The sequence below is a fragment of the Branchiostoma lanceolatum genome, chromosome 1, assembly GCF_035083965.1.
Source record: "Branchiostoma lanceolatum isolate klBraLanc5 chromosome 1, klBraLanc5.hap2, whole genome shotgun sequence".
Classification (NCBI taxonomy): domain Eukaryota; kingdom Metazoa; phylum Chordata; class Leptocardii; order Amphioxiformes; family Branchiostomatidae; genus Branchiostoma; species Branchiostoma lanceolatum.
In genome coordinates this window covers 28,030,771-28,051,311 of record NC_089722.1, presented here as the reverse complement: position 1 = coordinate 28,051,311, position 20,541 = coordinate 28,030,771, and the positions used below count along the sequence as shown (strand labels likewise).

The window sequence follows — 20,541 nt, the reverse complement described above, 5'->3', positions numbered from 1 at the left end:
GATTAAATTGTTGAGACACACGGTAGATCTCGACAGAGTGTGCGTGCATATGGATGGATCGCGATGAGAACTTGATGTTGCTGGAAACGCTTTCGCCGACACACTTGAACCAATCAGTCCACGATAAGGTCACAGAACACAGTATCTATCCCCGACTCCAGTCAGCAATAGACGTCGACTCAGTTGAAATACGTCGTTTTTGTTGCCGTCAGACCAGACGTTGCCATGGCATATAGCCCTGTGCTTAACTAAGGGACTTTATATATAGTGTGGACCCTAGTGTTTACACCTGCTCTCTGGCGGAGGTTATTGACTAGCCTGGAATCCAAATTTTAACCTATTATAGCTCCCCAGTCTCCTCTCTGCAAATATGTCATTGTTTCACTAATGGAACATGTTCCAACAATTTGCATCATTTTCCACATGGTAGATTGGGGTTACTGCCCCCATAAAAGTAGGTGCTGATTGCACTCTATTGTCTGCCGATGTATATTTTTAGATTTCACGTCTGGACACTGGCTATTCCTGTCTTGAGGGGTCTATGCATGGCAGCCAGGGATAATTCCCTTTACTTTGTAGGGATGTGTGAATTGTCCTGTTCCCATCCCACTGACCCAGTTACACAATGTTTTATAATGTTGGAACAAATGATGAATCTATGTTGCAACAATACAAATAACATGTGCAAAGTTAGAAATTTGTCTGACATATTGGAAGACAGCAGAAACTATGTAGAACATCAATTAAATGTTGGAAATTGTTCTTAACAGATCTTTATCTCACTTAGGTTGTTACAAATATTTGAAAATGTTAGAACAAAAGGCAACAAACACCCACACGGTAAGAATTGACTTTACAGGACTTGTTACATGTTTCAAACAATAAAGTGAAAACAACAGGAGACAAATTTGAATATAATGACTTGTATTCAACTTGATTTCTATGTTGCCACTGACAGCACAAACATATCTCCATAGATATGATGTAACAAAGGACTATTCCATCTTAAGGTTTCAGGAGGGGGTCAAGAATAATCAGGCCCCTCCCACATTTATTCTAATGGCTGTCACAATTTATAATTCTTTGAAACAAACAATAAGACCCCTCCTCACAGCTTTAAAAATGGACCAGCCCTAAGCTTAAGTTATCTAGTCAATCTAATGATTTCTTTTATTGTGTGTATTAAGACCTCATCACTCTTACACCTAGGTTCTCAGTTCTTTCCAAAGAAAGATTTGGACAAAGAAAGCATCTGCTGGGTCTCTTGTGTAATATTCTTTATGATGGCAATGTGGACTGAAACACAATTGTTTGAAGAAAACTTCATTACTAATAAGGCAAATGAAATACACATATGTACTCTACTATTATCATAAACATCTGTAGCATACCCCACTTTGCTGTGACCAGTCACTTCTAAACTGTAACTGTTAAGATTAGAGCTAACAAAGTTATAGTATAACTTATATTCTTACCTTATACAAAATTCAAGAGACCAATGCTATGAAACAAGAAATAACATTGAAGTGGCCCTAAGACTATACATTCTACAGCCTAAACCTTTACCAAACTATTTTCTACACCAAATCCTTGTGTAGTTAGACAGTGTGATAGTTCTATTCTGATGACTTCTTCCAACACGTCTATTTGGAGACGAATGATTTCAAGTCTTCCAGGAACTTGATGTATTGCCTGTGCTCGTGGGATGTGGACAGAGTGACCAGCTTTGCTGCAAACTCGTTGTCTACTCCACGCTCTTCCAAGGTGGTCATCAACAAGTCATACAGGGTCTGGGGGAACAACAGAAAGGATCACAAAATGAGAAAAGTTAAGAGTCAAGCTTTTTCCTATATTACCATATAATTATGCATATTTACCACAGTGTACGTAGGCCTATTGAAAGAAGGTTAGCCGACAACAATGTTTTGGTTATCTTTTCCCTGCCGCAGCAAAAGCCTAGTGGGTACAGTGTTCATTATGCATGTGGTAGGTTGCAGGTTTGATTCCTTGACTGAGCTATACCAAAGACTTAAATGATGTACACACTGCTTCACTACTCAGCATATTTATGGGAAAGAGTATGGAAGTTGAACAGACATAAATACCAATGGACTAGTTTCTGATGTGCTTGCACAAGTGAGTAGCCCAAGGGTAAGGAAACACAGATGGGCACAGCCCTATATACCACATATAATCTAACCTTTTTTTTTTCATAAGAAACAAAAACACACCACATAATACAATTATGACATTTTCCTGGCTCTGTTTTTGTTACAATGGCTCTTTGTGGCAGCAATGGGAGCTACCAAAATGTTAGATTTTGCCTTCCAACATCTGCTTGGAAATTACAATGTTGCTAACAAGAGAACTGCTTCTCACCCCGTCCATGTTGTCTGCTCCAGCGATGTAGCTGCTCTCCTGCCACTCCCCCTCCCCCTCGTGTAGAGTCACCTCATCGATCTGGAACACATCCACCTCCTCCTCCCCCTCTGCAGTCCCCTCGTCACCAGTAAAGGAACAGTTCAGACTTAGGCTGGAACCTCCAGACTTCTTCAGCTCCACTGTAAACCTGGGTCTGGACACCATCTGAGAACAGGGTAACAAAACTTATTTCTTAGATTCAGTTGGAATTTGAAATTGTGATCATGAGACAATATTTCCTATCAACCAGATAGTGAGTGTGAGTGAGTGGCATCAATCCTATTTTCATGAATACAGAATAGGACTAGAACAGCATCTCTCAGCCCTATATCAGAAATATCATTGAGTCAAGCTCAACTCACTGATAGTGTGATAGTGAGGACTAAGTGATTACCCAACAGAAGAAGCAGGGGATACAAAAGCTGCTTTGAGAATGAAACAAGAAGTCCGCTAATAAGTTAACAGTCATAGAAGGTGGTTTCTAGTGGCACAGTGGGACATGTACAATGAGACTTTTGAGCACACAAAATTGCAGCTGGACATTATCAAATATAATGTCAAACACTCCTTACATGTATTTTGCTCAACACAATGTAACAAATCCAAATATGGCCATGGAATCTGTTTAGTGGTGAAGGTCATGTGTAATGTGGAAAACCACATACCTGTGGCTGTTCAGCCTCCTCATCCATAGACTCATCATCCACAGACAGGTTGACATTAAAGTCGATGGTAACACTGAGAAAGAAAAAAAAAAAAAAAAGCGTTATAGTGATTTGGTGCTAAATGCTATAGTTTTCCCCTGAAAAGCATGTATGTATGACATAGGGTACCATTACTATCATTTTTTTCTTTGGACTAATATTTCCAACTGCATAATTCATGGTGTACAATGTACATTGTAAACCATAATAGGTGGCTGAATCTAGAATAAAGCGCAGCCAGCCTGTGAAAATGTAGAGCCATGAATAGCCGCTGTATTCCTGAACTTAGCATAAAGCATTGTTGGAAGTACAGTCAAACCTGTATTAGCGGTCACCTTTGCATAGCGGCCACCTGCCTATAGTGGTCACTTTTTGTCGGTCCCTTGGATTTTTCCCATTGACATAAGCATTAAGAATTAGGCTATAGCGGTCACCTGTCCAACGCGGTCGCGGCCACATGATTTTCGGTCCCGCGGGTCTGGAAACACTGCCGATAACGGTCACGGCGCATGGTCGCCGCAAGATTCGGGAACCTTCTTTCAAATCTCGGCAGAAAAAATTGTCATTATAGCTGCAGTGTTACCCATGAAGATGTTGTGCATGGTTTTATTTTGCTCCTGGTGTTGGTTTTGCATTTCCAAAACCGCTAAAGACGCCAGAAATTTGCAGACAAACAGAGCCTCTTGCGCGCGGTCCTAGCGGGACGCTTTGTTTACTTGGGTTACTTCACTAGTTACTTCATGGGCGAGCAGTTTGTTAAAAAATACAGATGCCTTTTATCCTCTAAGAAAAGGTTATAAAGTCATCCATTCTTTGTATATTCTGTTCTCTTTATTCAAAGAACTTCTTTGACGAAATAAGTTTACATTTTGTACAATCTAATGTGGAGTAAAATCATAACTCACACATTGCAGCTGCACCCACATTACAGTAGACTATCCCATGTACCTTTGACCTCACAGGAGCCATCTTGCAACTGTTGTTTTTTTTCTCCCGGCAAGGAATCCGACCCAAACAGGCTGATTTTACCGTGAAATTCCGCAATTATTTGCTGATAAATGATGTCGCCGCGCAATTGAAAATGACACGGTTGTCTTCGGCAACATTTTGGTCACATGTGCTCCGGATTGGGGGCGGATCGATGGATGGACTTGGACTTAATTTGCTTGTGGAAAAATCCGGACCTACCGAAAGCAGTCATCTTGAGCCGAGCATCGGGTCGTCTTGTGGAAGTGGTCGGTAGACCAAGTTTGACTACATGTATGTGAACAAGGAGGTTTTATGATGTGAATAAATGTTTCTCAGTGGGTACAGAAAACATGTGCCACTTATTGCTCGTGAAATCAACCGTTTCTATAGAGCGGCCACCTGTCCATAACGGTCGATTTTGGCCAGTCCCTTGAGTGACCGCTATAGGCAGGTTTGACTGTACCAATACAGGCCATATTTGGGCATAAAAATCACCATTCCCATATATGTATTGTTCTTCCAACAGCTGACATGTCCTCATCTCCAAGCAGATGGGATGAGGGATTTTTAAAAGTCTTGCAATTACTTATTTTTTTCTCTTTTCAGGTGTCAAAGGTCTGTATTTAAATCTACAGCGATAATGCAGACAGGCTTACATTTCTCCGTCAAAGTTTCTGGTGAGTGTGACCTCTGCCCCTTTGCTGGAGATTTCAAAATCTTTCACTTTTGGGGCTTCTTGCAAGTTGTCTTTCTCTGTCTCAATCTCCTTTGAGAGGAAGTTTGCAAGTTCTTTGTCCCCTGCAACAGAAATGGCTTCTTTGGTTACACATGTATGGGGTGGAAATTGAAACGACAGTCACTGTAAAACTTGAAATGTTTGCAGTGATCTACCCACTACTACATTGTGACACAGTGAATATGCACACTGCACTTACAAACAAGTTCAACCTGCAAATGTAAAACACTGTGAAAACTTCTTCCCCCTCCTACAGTGGAATTATGTCCCCGTGAAACTACACGACCTTACAGTACTCAAATTCAAATTTAGTCAAAAGGGAAGCAGTATTTATTACAAAACTTTTGTGTAAAACAACTGCTAAGTCCCTCAAAGACATTTGACATTTCACAATCAATGAAAAAAATTCTTGTAAAGAATAGGACAAAATATTAACCAATAAGTAATTTACTAAAATATGGAGAGAAACCCCCAATACCCCCCCCCTGCACAGTCTGTGAACGGTGATGATGAAACATGACACTATTTTTTCACCACGAGTACACAAATGTTTCCAAAACAAAAACGAGACACACCTTGAGTATGTAGCCCACAGCAACTGCAGGTCTTGTTCACATCGGTCAGCTTGACCACTCCACCGCTCAAGAGGTCGGTGTCCGGTCTCTTGCTGCAGAGGACCCACATGGACCGTGTGAATGACCGGGAGAAACATGCGGACCTCAGGCTGTGCCCTTCCGCCGCTGAAAACGTTAAAAGTGACCTCGAAACGCCGGTCACAGCTGTGAAACCCTGCCTGCTTTTTCCTAAAAGCTTTGCTGCGGCGGACGCCACGAGTCTAGATCCTGAAAAAGCCATATTATTGGAGAAATTCAAGGAAAACTGGAAGTCTCAGTGCTGTGCACGTTTTCGTTTTCAGTGTGACCTACGTTGACCTCGAAAAAGCATTGTGGGTATGGCACCCAGGATGTCACAAATCAAAGCATTTTTTTCCAATCTTCCGATATCATGTCTTGCAAAGGATACATATTAACTAACAAAAGTACTTAGATATCAAAATTCGACCAATAATGATCAAACGTTTATTTCACAAGTTGGTAGATGAATGTAGGTCAAAGGTCATTATAGACAAGGGGGAAATGGCCGCCGTCCGAAACAGAGTCACCGAAACTTTTCGTTTGTTCCCTTTCCCTCGCTAGCCAGTGCTTCATCTGATGAGCAGGAGAAGCCATAAGGCTTACAGCAAACACACACAACGACTAGGCAGCCATGGCGGAGTCGACAGACGATTTATTAGAGCCGTTTTTACCAGAAGAGAATGGAGATCTACCTGATGCGTCCAACTCCAAGTCCTTCAAAACAAGATCACGGGACCCAACCAGAATCACTAACGTCGTTAGGTTGGTGCTCTTACACGTGTATATGGTTTCTTTTGGTACTGAATTTGAAACGTTACATTTGTCTATTTTGTTTCGGGTAAGGAAAAGACAGGTACATAATGCACGCACAGTCGCACACGCACAAAAATACCCCCACCATATCGTCGTCATAACCTCGTGACAAATTATGATTTGTTTGCGTACCGTTTTCCCTAGCCGTGGCGACTAACGAAGGGAGTTTTTTCTTGATATTTACACATGTAAATATCAAGAAGAAACTCCCTTCGTTAGTCGCCACGGCTACGTTTTCCCAAGGAGGTTGTATACTGTATAGTCTATATGACCTCCTTGGTTTTCCCAAGGATTTTCAAACCCCCTTGGTTCTCCATAGTAAGTGACGAAGTTTTGGACCTTAGTCTTGTTGCTTTACTTGACGACAAGTGATAACCGTCATACAAAACGCAGTGCCAATTTGTTGCCTTTTGGACCCTAGTACAAGTTCAAAGTATAAATTATAATTTTATATAGTTACATGGCCACTATCATACATGTACTACTAGTAACGTTTTATAAGCCTATTCGCGGTTGCGACCACGCATGTGCAGTGTCAAAGGTGAAGGCCCCTGAGACGTTAACAAAACCCGTCAGGGCGTTGTTATGCAATCAAGACAATGTCGAGACGAGAACTGTTTACAAGCCCCTGAGACGTAAACAAAAAAAACGTCTGGACGTTGTTATGCAATCAAGACAATGTCGAGACGAGAACTGTTTACAAGCCAGGGGCCTTCACCTTTGACACTGTGCATGCAAAGTCGCAACCGTGAATGGGCTTATAAACTATGACTGGGGAGAGCAGCTATTCTTAATTATACTTGATCATGATGTTTAACTTGGTTGGTTCATTAAGGGCCATGTAAACATTTCAATTATATGATATCTAGGTGAACTATATATATGCTGTAATTGAATTGTATCGATCATCCAATCAATGCCAGTGATTCAGATGACTTGGACCAATCAGAGGTGACGATGCGTAGATCTAGAGCAGCTCCTCTCTCACCTGAGCCAGTCGATGAGAAGAGCCATGATAGGCAGCCAATCATAGTGAGCGACTCAGAAAGTGAGACAAACCAATCAGAAAGCACACTACAAGTACAACACTCAGCAGGTGGCACCAAAGGCTGTGTTGTCTATGGAGTTGTCGCTGTGCTGGTGTTTGTAAACCTGTTGAACTATATGGACCGAATGACCCTCTCAGGTGGGCTATGATATAAACCGTAGGTACACGAGACTGACACATATTCTGAGACTGATGCAGGCCTAGGAGTTGTCCAAAAGAACCATCACTCAACTCATGAAAATGTTATGGTTACAATCAATCAGTTAATCAACCAATCAATCATCTGCTTTCATCAGGTGCTTAAATACGAAAATCATTCCTCATAAATTTTTGACTCCTCAGAGAGTTTGTGAACTACTTATCTGATTCTGAAGTAGTTTTTGGAGCAAGAACACTTACAACAGTCTCAAGATATACAGTCTCAACCCTATCATTTTTCTTTCTCTAATATATCTTTCTCCTCTCCCTTCCTCTGTCGTAGTGACTCAGATGTCTCCACTAGTGTTGCTGCTCCAGTGGGGGGGAACATTGGCAACACCCGGGCCTACCTCGCTGTAGCTGTCATGGTGTACATTAACCTGCTAAACTACATGGACAGGTTCACTATAGCTGGTGAGTGGACAAATGTTTCATGGGAGAAAAAATTGGGATGTGAGTTAACAATGCCAGTGTCTTTTCACCTTACTGCTTTACTGTTAAGCCTTAACCACTCTACTTATAATAGCATGAGTGTTAAATGTGTTCTCTGGCTACTGTATATATCATGCCGTGTTGGTATCATCTATATTAACAATGGCCTTAATTGTGGCTTACATTTAAGAATTTGTTAGAGGGACTAATGGAAATATTGGAGCTCTTAATTATCAAAGAGAGTTTGAGCTATTAATAAGTATAATAAAAATAGTTCTGAAATGAAGTATGTTATAACTTTGCCTGTACTTTTTGTAGAAAACTATCATTGTTTGATTACAATACTAGAAGTACCCATGGCCACCTGTATTTTGGAGAAAAATGTGTGAGATTTCAGAAAAACATATACATAATTTATTACTAAGTAATCTGGCAAGCTGAAAGAATACGGGATCTTTATTATGAATTATACACTACGTTCATTGTACACTATACAGAACAGTATTTTGAGCCCTGAGTTACCAGACTGTACTTATCTAAAACTGTTACTTTATTTTTTTCAGGAGTGTTGATAGACATCCAGTCCTTTTACTCCATCAGTAACAGTGATGCTGGACTGCTGCAAACCTCCTTCATCCTGAGTTACATGGTCCTGGCCCCCCTGTTTGGTTACCTAGGTGATAGGTATAACAGGAAGTTCCTGATGGCTGCTGGGATACTGTTCTGGTCAGGGACAACGTTAGCAGGATCCTTCATACCCAAGGAGGTCAGTTTTTCACGTAATTTACAATTTAGCAACATTTATGGTCACTTTTTTATTTTCTTAATTATCAATGTCTTTCAAAAAGCAAAATAAGAAAATTAAAAACCTTGCCACCAATCCGCTTCATCATAAAAAACACTTAATATTTCTATTGTGAAAGATTCATCTGATTCAGTACTGTCATATTTTGATGATAGACATACTGTAAATTCAGAAATGTCTGCCACGGTTTTATGTTTGCAGCTTTCGCAGTAAGCTCTTTGCTGTGAACTTAAAACCAACGCAAAATTTTTGGCCCTCCTACCCCCTTGTTTAGTATTATCTCAAATGTAAACTTAAAGCCACCGCGAACACTCCATTTTCTCCCCGCGAAATAAATACATTACTGCCTTTCCCCAGCATTTCTGGCTGTTCCTAATGATGCGAGCCATGGTGGGGATTGGTGAGGCCAGTTACTCCACCATCGCTCCCACCATCATCGCAGACATGTTCACCAAGGACAGACGCACCACCATGCTCACCTTCTTCTACTTCGCCACCCCTGTAGGCAGGTAAGGGTTAAACATAAAGGTGAACCAATTTACAGCAGCAATAGCCTTGTGGGTGCTTGCTTTGCATACGCAGCCAAACCTATACAAGTGACATCCTAGTTACAGAAGGACCATCTGGCCAATGTGACCACTTTTTGGTGGTCCCTTTGATTGATTCAATCCTGTCTATAGTGACCACCTGTCCACATACACCAAATTTTATCGATCCCCTGGTCTTCTTGGACAGTTTTGACTTCATGATACCCCGGCTGAGTCATACCGAAGACTTCAAAAATGGTACACATACTGCTTTTCTGCCTGGCACTAAGCACATATGATTAAAGGTGATTTGGAAATTGAAAGCACTGTGCTACCAGTCCTAGCTGTAGCATTATCTGTGCTTGCACAGTTGTGGGGCCCAAGGGCTAAAACGACAGAGATGAGCACAACCCTATATGCCTTATGCTTTGGGAAAGATTCTTTAAAGGTAGACTGCAAAAGCCTTCATTTGAATTGTTTTCAGTATCACACCATCTTTTAGCATAGTCATGATACAGTGGTGTTTGATAATGTAAGATTTGATGTTTTTCACTTGTAGTGGACTAGGTTTCATCGTGGGAACCAACGTTGCGAAGCTGCTAGGGGCGTGGCAGTGGGCGTTGCGTGTCACCCCGGTGCTGGGCGTTGTCGCTGTGGTCCTGATCCTACTGTTCGTACCAAACCCACCACGTGGGGAGGCAGACGGTGGGAACCACAGGCTGACCAACACCAGCTTTCTTACTGACCTCAAACAACTCTGTAGGAAGTGAGTCAACTAATGTGTTGTGTCAATAAAGATTGTTCTAATGTAATTGTAAACAGACTGTCAAATGATTGTATCTATAAATTGTACATAAATTTAATGGTTTTTATTAGGCTGAGTGTGTATGATTCATTAACTGCAAATTGTAATGTGTAGCAAACTGCTCATTGTACATTTGAACAGCTGTGTGAAAATTATAGAAATTTGATCAAAAATAGATTGTAAATTACATCAAGTTTTCTTGGAAGTGGTCTTTGTAGAGGTGATTTGGTTTCTATTTCATTTTACAAGCAAACATACAAGTAATGAAAAGGTCCTTTGTATGTCAGCTTACATATTTTGCTCTTTTGGGAATTTCATGGCAAAGTAACTTTTTCAATCTTAGTAGAGAGTAGAGATTGACTTCCAGTGGTTGTTCAGTTTTAACTTCATTTTGTATATTGATTCACTGTGTAAAAAAAAACACCTATATATATATAACAATTGTCTTATATTTCCCACTTCAGTAGCAGTATATTTGTATATTGATTCACTGAGTCTAAAGATTGTCTTATATTTCCCACTTCAGTGGCAGTTTTATGTTGGACACAGCGGGTTTCACGTGTGTGTCGTTTGTGACCGGAGCTCTGGCGCTCTGGGCACCCTCCTTCTTTGCCTACGCCATGACAGATGGGCACAAGCCAACTGACAAGATGTAAGTTCCTTCATTCGGACCTGTGCACTTAACTGGCAGTGGGCAAAAAAATCATTTTGGACCAGTCCCCAGAAAATAAACGAACTTGATTGGTTTTAAACCCGAACCTACTCAAATGTAACAACTTGGTCCCTACATTCACTATGACGTCATCGACAGTCATAATTAGATCATCTTTTGACAAAAAAGGTGAGTCTAAAGAATTTTCAAAAATCACCATAGTGCGATGTTCAATAACAAAAAAAGGGTGTTTATTTGCCGCAAACATGTACGTGTACATGTATTTCAATTGAATATATACTATGATTGTTGTTGAATATAATCTGAAAATGTTGTATTTTGGTTTCATACAATCTTTAAAGATCCCTTCTGAAGATAATCAGAGAATTAAATCTTGTGTTAACAGGCAGGCAGATATTGCCCTTATATTCGGAGGGATCACCTGTGCTGCTGGCGTTATCGGCACGGTCGCCGGAGCCGAGTGGGGCAAGCGATGGAAGAAGAGCAACCCAGCGGCCGATCCAATCGTGTGTGCCATTGGCATGCTGGGATGTATGCCGTTCCTGTACTTCGCACTGCTGCTAGCAAGGACAAACATCATTGTAACATATGTGAGTAACCTGCAAATGACTTAACATTAATTCATAATTTTATATTCACTTCTTATTATGATAATGAAAGATGTGACACTGAAAGATGTTAAGGTCTTTTTTAGAATAGATTTTTAAGATAATTGGAAAGGGCTAATGTATAATTTAATTATTTCTGTTTGTTCCTAACAGGTCTTAGTGTTATTGGGTGAGATATTCCTGTGTCTAAATTGGACACTGGTAGCAGATATTGTCCTGGTAAGTTCTTCTGTTGTATCTGGTATGAATCAATCACCAGTATCATAGGTCAATGTGATAACATAGCTTTAATTAGTTTAAACCATTAATGTTTTTAGTAACTGCGTTAAGTACTAGAATAAGTGTACCTTATTCCTTATTTGTATTTTCTCCAAAAGAAAGCTGTTAACATGTCTTGCTGTTACAACATGAAGAGACAGTGCTGTCTTGTCCATTCTATCCTAATTTGTATTAATGTGTGCTTGATGCATTATGTTCTAATTTTGTAGTTCTCATAAACTGCACGGTTGTATAATCACATAATCATGACTATGATGTTTGACTTGCTATTTCAGTATGTAGTCATTCCAACAAGAAGGTCGACAGCAGAAGCTGTACAGATTGTCATCTGTCACTTATTAGGGGACGCTGGCAGTCCCTATCTCATCGGTATCGTAAGTATAGTGTTACAAAAGTCCTAAGCATATTTGCTAAAGGTTGACATAGTTGGAACTCACGATTATTACAGTGTTTCTCTATAGTCCACTTCTCTGATCGCTTTACCAAAGAATAGTCTGACAACCTATTTCAACGACTGACCTTTTAGGCATTAAGTATTTATTTTCGGATACAATGTATTTTGTAAGAAATGTTGCAAGAAAGGTAATGTAAAACAGTAACATTTTTCATAGGATCTGTAAAACACAAGATTTGTATACTTTTAGGTTTTACAATTTGAGAAAAAGCCCCAGTTTGTTAAGGTATGTTTTTTTTAGGTATCAGATGCAATAGCCAGTGGGCATGACAACTACCTTATCAAGTACCAGAGCCTGAAGTATGCACTTCTCATCAACACGTTTGTGTGCGTGATCGGAGGGGCGTTTTTCCTGGCGTGCGCCTTCTTCATCGTCGGAGACAGGGCCAGAGCAGACAGGATAACCAGGGGTAGGTGTTCAGCTATCAAGTTTGGTACACATTAGAGTGCCACAACTGCTGAGTTAGTTGATTGGAAAGAAATGTACTTGTGTTACAGTACCTTGATATTTATGTTTTGTGTTTTCTGTGTGTGTGTGTGTGTGTGTGTGTGTGTGTGTGTGTGTGTGTGTGTGTAGAGGAGAATATGTGACTGTGTGTTTCCATGTATCAGTGTATATATTGTGTACATATGTGTGTTTATATATTGTGTACATTGTGTGTACATATGTGTGTTACCATGAATTTGTGCCTGTCTGTGTGTGTGTGTGTGTGTGTTTTTAGTGCGGGGGATTGAATGTGGGCAGGCACAGCAGGCACTGTCTTTGCTACATGTCCAGTCATCTTGTGCATGTACCTATCTTTGTGTTCTTTTAAAGTCATGAATGACTTTCCAACAAGGGATTAGATCATTAGAATTTGGATCAGTATAAGTTATAACTGAAAGCTGCTTGATCTTGTTGGGGCTCAGAACAGCATTTACAGAACTTTGCAGCCATTTTGAAAGTCAGAGACATACCAGAAAGAGGGGGGGGGGGGGGGGGAATCTAATGCGGTATATTTTCATGGAAATGTCCAGTAATTCACAATAGGATGTTCTGTAGGTGATCAATCGTCCTACCTGGCAGGTGAAAATGACCCTGTGGTCACACCTGAAGATGGGGATGAAGATGATCCTAACTTCACGTCTGTTTTTCTCCATAATCTCCTCCCAGGTGAGGTCTACCACATCAGCACCCAGACTCTTCAATATTCACTCATTCTTCTTCTGGTTTGCTTGTAAACCAGGATTCTAGCCAGCGCCTGTCATTCCATCATTTGACAGAATTTTGTTGCATATGATGCAAACATTTTTTAGACCATTCCGTCAAATACATGATTTAAGATGTAAAAATGTACAAATTTGAATGAATTTATAGAAGTCTATTTAACGTGACTGAAAAAAACTCTTTGTAGGATCTTTGGCGTCAATGGGAATTGGGATGATGGAAAAAAAAATCCAGCTAGCTAGATACCTGTTGTAAACCCATTTTTTGTTGTTTTTATCCTTTTGAAAGGTATGCCTTTTTCTTCTCTCTTTTATTTTAAAGAAATGCATCAGTTTCAAAATTAATTTAAGATTGCCTTGTCATACCTTTTTCAAAACCCTTTCTTGTTTCAACTTAAGGCATAACAACAAATCTTAAACTTAAAGCTTGGCTGCATGTAATATGTTGGCTTGATTTTTGCTTCTCATGCCTTCGGTCTATTACTTTACCTTGAATGCCCACCTTGTCAAATCTGATGAAATTGCTGCTACTTAGAGTTACATTACACATTTCCATGCCATCATTACTTAAAACCTAATGCTAATGTCTAACACTTATTTCTTCCCCTAATGTTCTTGTTTTCAATTCTCAACAGGGATCATATCAAAGATCTGACCATGACAGCAGCTGTCATCAATTCCCCACCCAGAAACTGTCTCAAAATATTGCATACTTTCAGAGGAAATCATTTTAGTTGCTGGGTTATCAGGGAAGTCTGAATAATAATATTCTGACTTGAAGCTACTGAAGGAATTGAAAAAGGGAACCTTTTTCTGGCAGTGCAGGAATTAATATTTCTTTAGAGTGACTGGAGTGAAAAAGATATCTTCTTTTTAGAGGAATGATTCAGGCAGCCATCTGAAAAAGATTTCCTTTGCTGAAGGCATGCAGACTTTTGAGACTAACACTTACAGAGGGATCGCTCAGTGTATGTGCCCCACTGAACCAAGTTGGCTTCATATTAAAGTGGCCTGTTTTTTGTTTTGCATATAGGAGAGCAAGAACACAGGGATGGAGATGACAACCCACCAATAAATGATGCAGGAAGACCTATTGATGTCGTGATATAATTTGTTGTTGTTTTGGTAATGTTGGTTATTGTCCATTTTGTGAGCACAACTAAAGGAATGTATATATCTTTTCCTCCTCTTATGGTCCTGATTCAACCTGGAATTGAACCATTAATGACGTCATTGCCACTGCTAAATCAACCAATGGGCTTCTGCTGCTGATCAACCAATCATCTGATCAACCAATCATCTTCATTCGTTCATCAACCAATCAATTATTACTACATGAAATGATGTATATTGTAATATATGCAATCATGTGTTCCAACTCCGTAATCTAATGACTTTGAATCAATCACTGTTCACTGATTCACACAAACTGTCAATCAATCATCTGGTGACATGTTACTGACCAATCACAGGAGAGGAGTCAGAGCATAGTGACTTAGGAAACAACTTGATTTTGCCAGTTGATCCTCTGGATAGTTATCTTCATCAGACAGAGACGTTGATGGATGAAAACACGAGAACCTGAATACATGTACTATGAAACTTGTATATTTTACATTGCATGCTGTAAATAAATTTGTATTGAGTGATACTACATAGTCCAGATTTTGTTATAAATTCATTTGCCATATATTCTTCAGCTTTTGCTTTTGATTCTCTTGTAAGAGCAAGCTTCGGGCATTTCTTTTTTATTGGCTGCATATTGTTTTCTCCATTGTCTTTAGTAGATGTTTTAAAAGACAGAACGAACTGAAGCAGAAATTCAGGTTAATAAAAAAGCTGCAGCACAGTGTGTTGATGTGCAGGACTTTTAAACAGAATGCAGTAAAGGACCAAATGATTCGGATGTTTGGTGCGTTGTGTTTATTGCAAATTGGTTCTCATGCCTATTTTTTCTCTTTATTGAGCCCCATCTCACCATACTCAACTACATGTATTCAGTTTTGAACCCATGGCTAGAAGGGGACTAGAGCCTAAATCAGGGTTTATTGTAAATGTTTCCGGTTTACTGTAAATACCCTTATCTCAATTGAGATAGTGTAACAAAGTATATTTCTAGAGTAAATGGCATACATTGTACTATGTGTAATGATGAATATAGCTCTGTTGTACAAAAAATATTGACTGTAAATGGTATTTTCCTAGGAAGTCGAATTAATTATTCCTAAGACCTAGTACAAGTTGTACAATTAAAAAGTGTTACAAGTATTTTTTCCTATATTTGAAGATGATTTTAAGACATATTTTGTGGTTGGTTATAGAGCTAAATAGGTGAATGGTGATATATAAATGATGTAGTACAGACAATGTTGGAAATTTGTATTTAATTTTTTCGAGTAAAAACTGGGCCAGCAAATTTAGCCAATATATAACTAAGAAGTAAGCAGTCCACCTAGCCATATAGCAATTTTGTTACGAATTTTACAGGAAGTATTGTTATTAAAAAACGGATCATGTGTGCCAAAAACACAAGAAATTCACAAGTTCATTTACAGCATTTTCCACCCCAAAATACATACAATATTAAAAACTTAGTAATACATTTAGTTCTATTAGTAGAACAACTTTTGATTATAAAACCAGCATTTATACCAAGGAAGCATGTACTCATTTTGACTGAAGAATCCACTATATTGTTAACAACAAATTATATAAAGATTACATGAAATATTTTGTATAAACCATGAAAAGGCACCACATAAGTATATGTACAACACTGAGTGCAATATGTACATGTAAGGAAATGATTACAAGATCCTGGCTGTCAACTTTCTGGTCACAATAAAAGATGGCCCAGAATGGCTGGTTGTACTATTCCTCATTGATGAAGCTACTCTAAAATGTCATACACTAGCAGAAATACATTATTCCCGATTGATGATATAGCAACTTTAAAACATCAGCCTAATGGCTACATCGCGATATCTAGATTCCAAAGCTAGGACATCTTCATACTATGGATGTCTTAAGCATTGAAACACGAACATTTGAACCACGACCTTTTGGCTACGGGCACCAGCCCATGGCCACGGAGATTTGGAAGTTCCTTCTTCAAATATTCACCGTAGCACTTACCAAGCGCCCATGCATACGCTTGCTTGTCAGCATCTTTCCACGTCTCGGAACGCCTTTGTTCTTCCTGCATCGCGTTAGTGCTGAGAAATCTCACATCGAAACGTAGCAGTCCGATCTCCTGATCGCCTTCTTCGTGAAGGATGGCCTCAAACATGCGGTAGTTGTGTTCAAACTCACAGGGGACGACTACATGGGCGGTGTAAGGCAGGGGTTGACTTTTCTCAGTGTCATGGACCTGGAAACGTAGGTCGATGAGACCTTCGTCGTCTTTGTCCACATTCTCAAAGTAGAACACCTGTCGGAAATGTCGAGCAAAGTGGGAGCTGATTTTGTCGTTGGATTCTTCGCACCATGCTTTGTCGGTCTTGTCTTCAGCCGTTCTTGCTTCAATGTTCACAGCAAGACGTTGGCCGGGACTGTGTTTTGGAAGGTCGTGAAAGATGATGTCTAGCAGGGAGACAGATAACAACAGTGGATTTTTGTCGTCTTCGTCCTGGCCCATTGACCTGAAACCGAGATCCACGACGGCGTCTATCTCTTCACCATGGACAGCGGCTATCTGCTCATACGCATCCCCAAGTTCACGTCGATACGACGCTTGTTCTGACGCGGTATCCTCTTTAACAAAGACTGACAACATGTCTGAAACATCGCAAGATTCAGCTTGTTTCGTCTTTAAGAGTGTAGTCATAGCGTTGACATTGGATACTAGTGCTTTTGTTGGCGAGAAGACGTGGAAAACATGCGGGACTCGGGATGGGGGTTCCCCGCGGTTAACAGGTAGAGGCTGTCGCTCAATCTGGTCTGCGGCTTCCTGTAGTGCTTTAAGTATGGTGATCGCTGCGAAGGGAGCGAGCTCGATCCGTGGTACCTCAGAGGCAACTAATACCAGGATGCTGTCGTCACCAACAACGTAATTTGGAAATCCATCTTTCGTGGGCTCCAATATCAAGTCGTACAGAAGGTCTTCTTCACTTTCAGGTTTCTGGAGGGAATGTTCCTCGACGAGATACACTGCAGTCGGATGAGGTTGTTTGTCTTGTAGAGACATAATGATCGACCCTTCCTCCATCTTAACGATGCCTAGACGGGAGAGAGTCGGTACAAGATTCGCCAGTTTCCTAGGGGAAACGGCAGTAAACGCATGTGCAGCGCTATCCATTCCACCACCACGGAGTCCTGCTGGTGTCACAAACGGATGAGTTTCAGTGAACCTGAAGGAGTAACCGTTCAGGGAGTAAAGATGGCGCTTCTTCCTGGTTGGCATTGATGTGACGGCAACGCGGCGTGGTCCCTGGAGAGTGAAAACCTCGTCACCAACCTCTACAGAGCGGATGGGCAGTAGACTGCCGTTTGCCATGAGTACCTTCGTGTCCCCCATGAAACAACTGCCACCATGGCCACCGCTGCCACCAGTGTGACGGTACCCCTTCCCCGGCTGTCCGTTTGCCGTGAACTCGAAAGAGTTTTCCTCCTTCATGCTAGAGGGTCTACCGTACGGTCCATAAGACGGCATCATTTCGGACTTCAGGATTCCCTTTGCGGCGTCGCCATGAATGTCCTGCCATGTGATTGCCGCTGGGTTCATCCAGGCTGTGTAGCTGGTCCAGTTCCCCGCTCCTACCTCCGGTGGGATCATCAGCTCCTTGTCGCTGAGCTGTTTGATGATGCCGTCTATCTCTCCATTGCTGGCGCCGAGCAGGTGTAGTTTTACCCAGTGATGGTACAGCTCCCATGCTGCGTCTGTCCACATACCTTCTGAAGCAACCGCTCTCTTTGCCGTTATCCATGCATCAGACGTCAGTGCCTCTATGTACTGAGCTTTCGCCGATTTCTTGTTCTGTATTGAATTGTAAGGAGCTTTGATGAAAGTCTCAGAGAAAACCTTAGCGTAGAATGTCATACCGTGCTTTTTCAGGTCGGAGTTTTTCCTGTTCACAGCGTTGTTGATGTCGTCCTTTTTCAGTTGCTTTCTCAGATCGCTCGTCAGGTTGTACATGGCCTGACAAAGAACTGCTGTGGAAAAATCGGACCACCACTTATTGTCTAGGCCGATGATGGAAGTGTTCCCCTCGTAAGGGGCCGACTTGTAGTTGGGAAAGAAGATTTTTCGGAAGGTGTCTCCTTTTCCGAACGCCTCTGTGTGTCGGCCTGGTGTGGACGCTTTGAGTTTACTGACGAGGGCCTTACGGGCCGGTTTACCGGAGTTATTCCCGCCTGGTGTTGGCAGCAGGTCGAACATCTGGATGGATAGAAAAGGAGAGGTTGATATAGTACAATCACACTAATGTTCCACTATCCCATACCTCCGTGAATATATATAACGTGATGTGCTGATTATTGCACAACAATTGTCCAGACTAGAACCAAATCAACATTACTTCTTCCCCAGCATAACAGCTATGTAAAACTACTACAGTACTAAAATCAATGGCCATAGCATATTCAAAACGTGAGATATCAAAACCAGAAGTTCCACTGCAGTACCATAGAAAGTCACCACGCCCATGTATGCAGAATCGCCGGAACTTGTTTTGTTGTTCAGTCAACACCTACTCACGTTCATGTACCGACTATCATAACAATCCATAAATGGCTAGCTTCTTGTAATGGCTAGCGCATGCGTTGTGCAGTAGTAAACAATAGGTGAATAAACAAAATAACCACAAACACCGTGATATGCTACCCAAAACATAACATAACATTGTAGGTAAAGGTAATCAAACCAAACCATGACTATACATTTGAGAAATTGCAGTACTGGTAGGTGGGTATAATGTTTATACCAGCTACTAGTTGTTTTTTACTGGACGTGCACACATAACTTACCTCATTCACGCCGGGTTCCATGGCGGCCATCTTGAATGACGGTTTCACAGAAGTCGGCACCGACGCGAAGTTTACTTTTTTTTACCTAGAAGGTGAACTTTACTATTAAGTATCAGAATGTCACAGTATATAGCTTTGTCTTGCACATTTTTGTCTTGAAATTTAAAGATAAGGCCAGGGTGACTTGACAGGTAGCCCAAATAATTCTGGTGCGAGCGGGCGAGAGAAAAAAAAGCTGCACAATAAAAAAATATTTTTTAAATCTAACCTTGATTAAGTGATTATGGCGGTTTGAAAAACTTAAACACACAGAGCATGGTACAACAAACAATGCGTCTGTTGTTTTGTTCTTTCATGAGGTACACAAATGTAGCTTGTCTTGTTTCAGAATAATTCGACCTGATAGCTAACTTTCGGGTAGCCTGGATGTCAGACCCCCAAACTTTGAAATATCTATCAAACAGTAGATATGTTAGAGTTTGGGGGTCTGGCATCCAGGCTAATTTTCGGGTTGTTTTGACGGTTGTGTTGTCCTTGCCTGTAGAGTCTAATGGGGCATTTGTTTGAATCGGTGAAAACCGAAGCGTCCGTGGAGATCATTGATAAATCAAGTAAGCGTTGCTTAGGTATGATAACCAATATTGAGTAAACATATGATCTTTATAATACGTACAAAGTTGGGAGGATAACTCACCCCACCACCATCACCACACAAATAAAATTGTCAGCTTCTCATAACTGATTACTGTATAAGCAAAGCCCGTTTGAATGAAAATAAACATATTTCAGCTTACCTTTGGTATGGAAAACGACGCACCGGACTTTCTGGGTAGGCGGGTCCGGAGCTAACTGGACCTGTGCGACCGGAAATTTGCTTGGGATGACATGGACGTCTAATTATAAAAAAGATGATGGGAGTGGCTTTATTTTAGATTGCAAGAGCTCTGGCTATCTTGTTATGAAGAAATTAAGAAAGTCACCTTCTTGATTCGGTGTATTAAAGAAATTAAATGAAGATGAGAAGGCCAGGCAGGCTTACTCATTCACAACAAATTCAAGACTACAAGAAAAATTGTTTCTGGAAAGAAATGAATTTCGTCAAACACCATTTTGAACTGCCATTAGTTAGTGGGCGAGTTGTCTTTTTCGCACATATTACAAGTTGGGGGAGATTAATTGCACAACAGTTTTCCAATTCAAGTTGATTGCAATTGTTTCCGTGAATTTTTTTCTAAAGCATCATCATGCGGTGATTTATACATTC

General features: G+C 40.7%; 3 protein-coding genes across 6 annotated transcripts; 1 reads left to right on the top strand and 2 right to left on the bottom strand.

Annotated features, from left to right (window-relative positions):
• Positions 1-907: 907 nt before the first annotated feature.
• LOC136446527 (complement component 1 Q subcomponent-binding protein, mitochondrial-like) lies at positions 908-5,783 on the bottom strand. The gene is made up of 5 exons (XM_066444930.1): positions 5,406-5,783; positions 4,751-4,892; positions 3,087-3,159; positions 2,380-2,586; positions 908-1,790 (listed from the first exon to the last, which is right to left on the bottom strand). The coding sequence occupies exons 1-5, from the start codon at positions 5,683-5,685 to the stop codon at positions 1,644-1,646; spliced, it is 849 nt and encodes a 282-aa protein (XP_066301027.1). The 5' UTR covers positions 5,686-5,783; the 3' UTR covers positions 908-1,643.
• A 148-nt stretch (positions 5,784-5,931) lies between these two features.
• On the top strand, positions 5,932-16,174 carry LOC136446463 (protein spinster homolog 1-like). Of its 4 annotated transcripts, none has more exons than XM_066444841.1 (12): positions 5,932-6,227; positions 7,202-7,464; positions 8,520-8,722; positions 9,119-9,270; positions 9,848-10,054; positions 10,620-10,745; positions 11,152-11,356; positions 11,528-11,593; positions 11,929-12,027; positions 12,349-12,517; positions 13,150-13,260; positions 14,786-16,174. In XM_066444841.1, exons 1-12 carry the CDS (start codon positions 6,097-6,099, stop codon positions 14,896-14,898), a joined length of 1,845 nt encoding a protein of 614 aa, XP_066300938.1. In that variant the 5' UTR covers positions 5,932-6,096; the 3' UTR covers positions 14,899-16,174. The 4 variants fall into 4 exon arrangements, with proteins under 4 accessions (XP_066300938.1, XP_066300961.1, XP_066300954.1 ...); XM_066444857.1 differs by lacking the exon at positions 7,202-7,464 and adding an exon at positions 7,808-7,938 and having other exon boundaries at positions 5,934-6,227; XM_066444864.1 differs by lacking the exon at positions 13,150-13,260 and having other exon boundaries at positions 14,347-14,967.
• On the bottom strand, positions 15,681-20,493 carry LOC136446456 (uncharacterized). Its single transcript, XM_066444830.1, has 3 exons — positions 20,072-20,493; positions 19,278-19,362; positions 15,681-18,690 (listed from the first exon to the last, which is right to left on the bottom strand). Exons 2-3 carry the CDS (start codon positions 19,305-19,307, stop codon positions 16,339-16,341), a joined length of 2,382 nt encoding a protein of 793 aa, XP_066300927.1. The 5' UTR covers positions 19,308-19,362; positions 20,072-20,493; the 3' UTR covers positions 15,681-16,338.
• Positions 20,494-20,541: the final 48 nt, after the last annotated feature.

Bases quoted from the DNA above. Each gene is read 5' to 3' on its own strand.
- LOC136446527 (XM_066444930.1), bottom strand. From the start codon at position 5,685: ATGGCTTTTTCAGGATCTAGACTCGTGGCGTCCGCCGCAGCAAAGCTT. The intron at 2,587-3,086 runs GTATGTGGTTTT...CCCTGTTCTCAG, and splicing joins AGGAGGCTGAACAGCCACAG to ATGGTGTCCAGACCCAGGTT. The intron at 1,791-2,379 runs GTGAGAAGCAGT...TTGTTCCCCCAG, and splicing joins GAGCAGACAACATGGACGGG to ACCCTGTATGACTTGTTGAT.
- LOC136446463 (XM_066444841.1), top strand. From the start codon at position 6,097: ATGGCGGAGTCGACAGACGATTTATTAGAGCCGTTTTTACCAGAAGAG. The intron at 7,465-8,519 runs GTGGGCTATGAT...TATTTTTTTCAG, and splicing joins GGACCGAATGACCCTCTCAG to GAGTGTTGATAGACATCCAG. The intron at 13,261-14,785 runs GTGAGGTCTACC...GACCAATCACAG, and splicing joins TCTCCATAATCTCCTCCCAG to GAGAGGAGTCAGAGCATAGT.
- LOC136446456 (XM_066444830.1), bottom strand. From the start codon at position 19,307: ATGGCCGCCATGGAACCCGGCGTGAATGAG. The intron at 18,691-19,277 runs GTAAGTTATGTG...CTATCCATCCAG, and splicing joins TGGAACCCGGCGTGAATGAG to ATGTTCGACCTGCTGCCAAC.